At 54.4% G+C, this 6,000-nt stretch overlaps 3 protein-coding genes across 3 annotated transcripts; 1 reads left to right on the plus strand and 2 right to left on the minus strand.

The window, feature by feature from the left end:
- Window positions 1-247: 247 nt before the first annotated feature.
- BBA_00061 (3-hydroxyacyl-CoA dehydrogenase, NAD binding domain, putative) lies at window positions 248-2,083 on the plus strand (the record flags this gene model as incomplete). The annotated part of the gene is made up of 1 exon (XM_008595158.1): window positions 248-2,083. The coding sequence occupies one exon, from the start codon at window positions 248-250 to the stop codon at window positions 2,081-2,083; it is 1,836 nt and encodes a 611-aa protein (XP_008593380.1).
- Window positions 2,084-2,574: 491 nt separating this feature from the next.
- BBA_00062 (cellobiose dehydrogenase) lies at window positions 2,575-4,355 on the minus strand (the record flags this gene model as incomplete). The annotated part of the gene is made up of 2 exons (XM_008595159.1): window positions 2,575-4,016; window positions 4,094-4,355. 2 exons carry the CDS (start codon window positions 4,353-4,355, stop codon window positions 2,575-2,577), a joined length of 1,704 nt encoding a protein of 567 aa, XP_008593381.1.
- A 933-nt stretch (window positions 4,356-5,288) lies between these two features.
- BBA_00063 (AMP-binding enzyme, putative) lies at window positions 5,289-5,993 on the minus strand (the record flags this gene model as incomplete). Its single annotated transcript, XM_008595160.1, has 1 exon — window positions 5,289-5,993. The coding sequence occupies one exon, from the start codon at window positions 5,991-5,993 to the stop codon at window positions 5,289-5,291; it is 705 nt and encodes a 234-aa protein (XP_008593382.1).
- Window positions 5,994-6,000: the final 7 nt, after the last annotated feature.

The raw sequence follows: 6,000 nt of genomic DNA on the forward strand, positions 1-6,000 counted from the left end.
TTAGGGACGATCCGGCACTTTTAGCGCCTGCTAGGCAATGTCCAACACGCCGGTTTGACGTAGCTCTCATTCCTTTCCGACGTGGAAAGTTTCGGGACCAACAAGTTAAAGATGTAATGCACGAAATTTTTGTATAAAAGGGCGCCATAGGGCCCTCGTCTCAAGGGACAACTATATGCCTGCACGCTTATTCGACTAGTATTTTTCTTTTGCACTTTTCAGAGTTCTCTTTATACATCCAAGAAAAATGGGCTTTAAACTACCTTCCACCGACGGTCGTGTCGTCACGGTCCTGGGCGGTGGCGTCCTCGGCCGCCGTATCGCGTGTGCCTGGGCCGCTTCGGGCTTCGACGCCGTCATTCGCGATCCGAGCCAGGAGCAGCGCATCGCCGCCGTGCACTACTGCGAGACGAGCTTTGGCCAGTACTCGGACTCTGCGAAGCGCGGCGCGGTGTCTGCCACGGAGGATCTCAAGGAGGCTGTGTCGAGATCGTGGCTGGTTATCGAAGCCGTCCCGGAGAAGCTGCCGCTCAAGATTTCCACGTTTGCCGACCTGGAAAAGGTTGCGCCGGCCGACGCGATCCTGTGCAGCAACTCGTCGTCGTACAAGAGCCGCGAAATGATTGACGGCCTGCAAGAGGCCACGAAACAGCGCATCCTCAACATGCACTACTACATGCCGCCGCGCAACCGCATCGTGGAGCTCATGACCGACGGCTACACGGACGAGGCCATTTTTCCGTTCCTCGTGGAGAAGCTCAAGGCTGTGGGCATGCATCCCTATGTCGCGCGAAAGGAGTCTACCGGCCTCATTTTCAACCGTCTGTGGGCAGCCATCAAGCGAGAGGTGCTCACGATCCTGGCCGAGGAGGTTTCCACGCCCGAGGAAATCGACAAGCTCTGGGCCGAGGTCTGGGCCGGCAATAAGAGCGGTCCCGTCGGCATGATGGATGCTGTCGGCCTCGACACCGTGTCGTTTATCAAGCAGCACTACATTGACGAGCGCGGACTACCAGACACGCCAGTCAAGTTTCTCCAAAAGTACATTGATGAAGGCCGTCTCGGAACCAAATCTGCCAAGGGAGGCCTGCTGCCTCCCGGATCTGCCACTCAGAGTGGCAGCGGCGACGCCGACAACTTGCATGCGCCTCTTTTGTATTTCCTTGATATTGGCCTTGCTGCCGAACCGCATGAAGCTTTTACTGCCGGCCGCGTCTTGGTTGGCGCCTCGGATGAGCGTCCCCTGAAGCCTCTGGTTCACAAGCAACATACGCCCGACGGCATTGATGTTGCATTGTCGGCCGGCAAGCTCTTTTGGACGAGCATGGGGATTCCCGACAAGAATGACGGCTCAATCTGGAGCTCCAACCTGGACGGCAGCGACGCCAAGATTGTGATCCCCGCCGGATCGGTGCACACCCCAAAACAGCTCGTCGTCGACCAAGTCCACTCGAAGCTCTACTTTTCCGACCGCGAAGGTCTGCGCGTCCACCGCAGCAATTTTGACGGCTCTGACTTTGAAACCATAATCGAAACCGGCGACTTTCGCAACCCCGAGCACCAGGGCGACGCGACGCGCTGGTGCGTCGGCGTCTTTGTCTCCCCCGCGACCGGCAAGTTCTACTGGACGCAAAAGGGACCGTCCAAGGGCAACAAGGGCCGCATCCTCCGCGCCAACATTGACTTTCCCCGAGGGGAGACGGCCAAGAACCGCACAGATATTGAGACGCTGCTCACCAAGCTGCCCGAGCCGATTGACCTGGACATGGACGAGGAGCGCGGATACCTGTACTGGACGGACCGGGGCGAGCTGCCTCTGGGTAACAGCATCAATCGCGTCAAGCTGGACGGCATCGAGCCCCTGCAGGACTCTAGCCCTAGGAGTTTGCCTGGGAAGAACTATGAGCTGCTGGTGAGGAACTTGCACGAGGCGATTGGCATCAAGCTGGATCTGAGAAATGGGCACCTGTACACGACGGATTTGGGCGGGGCGGTGTATAGGTTTAATCTGGATGGTGGTGATAGGAAGAGATTGTATGAGGGGCAAGGTGCGTTTGCGGGAATTGCCTTGGCTTATGTTTAGTTGGGGAGATGTTTTTTTTTTGTCGATTTAGACTGATATAGGTAATTCTACTACACTTTAAAACCTTGGCTAAGGGATGTGATTGGCGGTAGAAGAAGCGAGTTCTGGTGCGGTGTATACAAAAGAGTGCTCCCCGTCAGGCCTCATAGTGAGGAAGATGTGGTGTGCGGAAGGGTATGATGTACACTCATCTCCAAGGTATACAAACAGCAATAGCGAGTATGTATCTAGCACACCGAGGTTAAAAAGGGAGGACGCCACTGGAATGAATCAAATGTATGCAGTTTGTAAAATCTACTAAAAATTAATGTAGTATTCATGTTCGCGTGACAATGCCAGATAAATCTATATAACGTAAAAGTATGTGGCGATGAGACGTTGCCTATATATGTACACAACCATCCGCACTCAAAATGATGCCCGATAATTTCCCTGTTTCAATATTACCAATTTTCTTCGCATCCCACTCCACGAGATGTATATCTTTTCAATTATTCCCGAGAGTTAAGAGCCAGAATCCTCTCCGCTCCCTTTTCACCCGCAACCATGACGGCAAACTGCGGATTGACCGTCATTGGCGACAGTATCGACGCATCAACCACATGAATATTGTCCGTTCCGATAACCTTTGTGTCTGCATCCACGCAGCTACCGATGCGGCAGGAGCTGGACCAGTGGTTGACCTGTCCGCGCGCATAGTCTGACGGCGTCGTAATGTACGTTTCAATCTCGTCCACGGTGGCGTCGCGCGCAATGTTAAGCGGTGTCAAGCCATCTGCGGCGGGAGCATCGGGCGTCGAGGGCGGCAGAGCCTGGAAAATGTCATGCACAAACGTGGCAATGGCGCGTGCGTCGCGCGGGTTGGAGTAGTACGTGTCGGCGCTGGCGCCAGCGACAAACTTGCCGTCGGCGGAGGATGAGAGCTGGACGCGTCCGGTGGAAAGGAGACCAGAGGTGCCGTAGACGTTGAGCGTGACGGTGTGGTTGTCCGTGTACTGTGCGTAGCCCGAGGAGCTAATGGTGCCTTGGACGCCGGAGCGCGTGCCGTCCTCGTGCGGCACGTACGTCCAAAACGCGGCCGCCTGCGACGCAAATGAGTAGCGGCCGCTCCTCGCGTCGAGGTACAGGTCCTTGTCCTCGGCGTCGAGGTTGTCGTATTGGTAGTTGAAGGACCGGATGGCCGGGGACGAGAGCTGGATAAAGGTGTTTGGGTTGTCAAAGAGGCCCTCGCCCACCGACGGCTGCACGACCCAGGACGACGAGTTGGTGTAGGCGCCAAAGGAGCTGTCGGACAGTGTCTGGAGAACGTCGCGAGGCCCGATTCCAGAGTGCATCAGAAGTTGTGGCGATTGGAGCGCGCCCGCGCTGAGCACGACGCGGCCACCTGGCGCAAGGGAAATGGATCTTGTTGTGCCGTTGCCAAGGTCAATCTCGACACCGGAAGCTTTTCCGACGTTGTGGTTGATGTGGCTGACCTTGACCCCGGTCGAGAGATGAAAGTTTGGCCGCGAGAGAGCGCTTTGCAAATACGTCCTCGCAGGACCGCCTCTTTGTCCGTCAATGTAATTGTAGACGGGGCGGCCGTAGGCCTTGTCCTTGCGGTCGGGTTGGTCCGCAAAGGAGACGTCTGCGTATCCGGCGCCGTCAACAAGCCAATTCTTTGCCGCATCGTAAATGTCTTCCACATATGTCCTGCCGTCGGAGGAATAGTTTGTAACGGCAGGTTGTCTCTGCAAAAGCAGCCCCGTAGCGTCTTGCACGTCGGCGGCATGCCACCCTGCCGGGTGGTAGTCGTCCCAGTCCGACGACGGCGGCTGAAAGTATAGACCAGCATTGATTGCGCTGTTACCCCCGATTGTACAGGCTTGAAAGGCTCGTACGGCATCGGCCTTGCAAAGCAAGCTAGAGTTTGGTGTGCCGAATATAGTCGAGTCTTGAAAAAAAAAAAAAAACAGTTAGATTCAGCAACGGCGGGTATCATCAAGTGGGTTGACGGAGTTTTTGACTTACACAACCCAGGAACGTCAACTCGGCTCAGGTCTGTGCCACCCAGCCAAGACGGACGCTCAGTTCCGCCAGTGATGCCGTAGGATGCTCCTCCCTGCTCAAGAAGCAGAGTTTGGAGGCCGGCCTCACTGAGGCGATCGGCAACAATGATACCCGCGGTACCAGCACCGACGATGATGGCATCCCATTTTCGCACAGTCCAGTCCTTTGGAGTTGGGCAGGCGCTAGCTAGCGCCGTCAGAAAAATAGCATGGAGAAATTTCATGATTTCGTGCGCAGTTGGGACAAACGGCATCGAAACCTTTTCAGCAGCATCGCGACGGCTTGCTTTATGCTTTATACACAATGAAGTCGCCTCAATTGCCTGAAGTAAAGGCTCACCTACCGAACCGACGTCATATCAACGCAGTATTATAGCATTCCACTACCCGTTGTTAGCGCGCACACGGAAAATTTCCTTTTATAGATCGGATATCCTCGTATCGTTCCTGCTTGCTGGGTCGCCCGCACCCACAATTCTGACCATGTCGTCATATCCAGTTGCCGCAATTACTGGAACCGAGTCGGAGACACCGGGTGCAAGGCTGGAAATCAGCTGTCTTGGCGTTAGATTGGGAATTTGAACAAGACATTGAAGGGACGGTCGCAACGGTCTTTTTTCATCCGAGATCCGGTAGGAAGCCCCCCCGGCTCCGATGTTGCACATATTCTGATTGCTTGTCTCAGCCTCTTACCTGCACAGATAGGTAATTGGCCAAAAGAATGCCCTAGACAAGGAAGCCATGTTTGTAGAGGGTTTCACATTTGCCGATTACAGTGGAGTGCGGCGCTCAGACATTCTGGAAAGCGAGACTAAGGCCGGGTTTGCCACTTGCACGGAGAAGCCTCTCAAGAAACAAGGCGGCCTCGGAATTTCTAGTTGCTAGTAAGCCAATTATCCTATTTGTAGGGCCAATTGGCCCCATAGAGGCTGAAAGCTCGCGAATGACGCTGATACGAGCCATCCGTAAAAGGACAAAAGCCCAATGTCATTAGTGTTGTTTTAAATTTAGAAACAAGTAGACACAGAAAGTCGACAAGAATAAGCAGCAAGAGTCAGTATTTGAAGAGCCTCTTTTGGGTAGTTTGGGCAAAGAACAAAACTTGAGAGAAAAATCGCTTATCAACTGCAGCTGATTGGTCTATTTACAACCAACAGTCAAAGCTTGGATTGCGGTCGCGTCTCATCCTCACGGACGACAGCAACCGACTCGATTGCTGAGCCATCCCGAAGCTTTCTGCGTAATATTTTGCCTGCCGCACTCTTTGGAATACTGCCAACAATTTCAACCTCAGCCAGCCACTTATGTCTGGCTTTCTTAGTTTTAACAAACTCTAGCAGTGCTTTGCCGGCTTCTTCAGCTGGTGGGGCATTGTCCTGCAGCACCACATATGCTTTGGGGCGCTCACCAGAGTGGCTGTCGCCGATGCCACAGACAGCTGCATCTTTTACGTGGGGGTTGCCAAGAAGCAGGTCTTCCAGCTCTGCCGGTGCGACGCCGATACCCTTGACCTTGACCAGGTCCTTGATGCGGTCCGTGATGGAGACGAAGCCCTCGGCATCAATGGTGCCAACATCACCAGTATGCAGGAATCCATCTGCATCAAAGGTCTCGGCCGTTGCTTTTGCATTGTCTAGATAGCCCATTGTGACTTGCGGGCCTCTTGCCCAGAGCTCGCCGGGCGTGTCTATGCCACAGTCTTGGCCAGTGGCGGGGTCGACGATGCGCAACTCTGTCGAGCCCACCAGCTGGCCGACCTTGTGTGCATATTTGTAGTCGTATTTTGTGGTGGGATGAATGGTCAGAACGGAGCAAGATTCCGTCATGCCGTACGCGTGCTTGAATCCTGTGCCCGGAAACATCCTTTCC

This window comes from Beauveria bassiana, assembly GCF_000280675.1.
Source record: "Beauveria bassiana ARSEF 2860 unplaced genomic scaffold BBA_S00001, whole genome shotgun sequence".
In the NCBI taxonomy this organism is placed as follows: Eukaryota; Fungi; Ascomycota; class Sordariomycetes; order Hypocreales; family Cordycipitaceae; genus Beauveria; species Beauveria bassiana.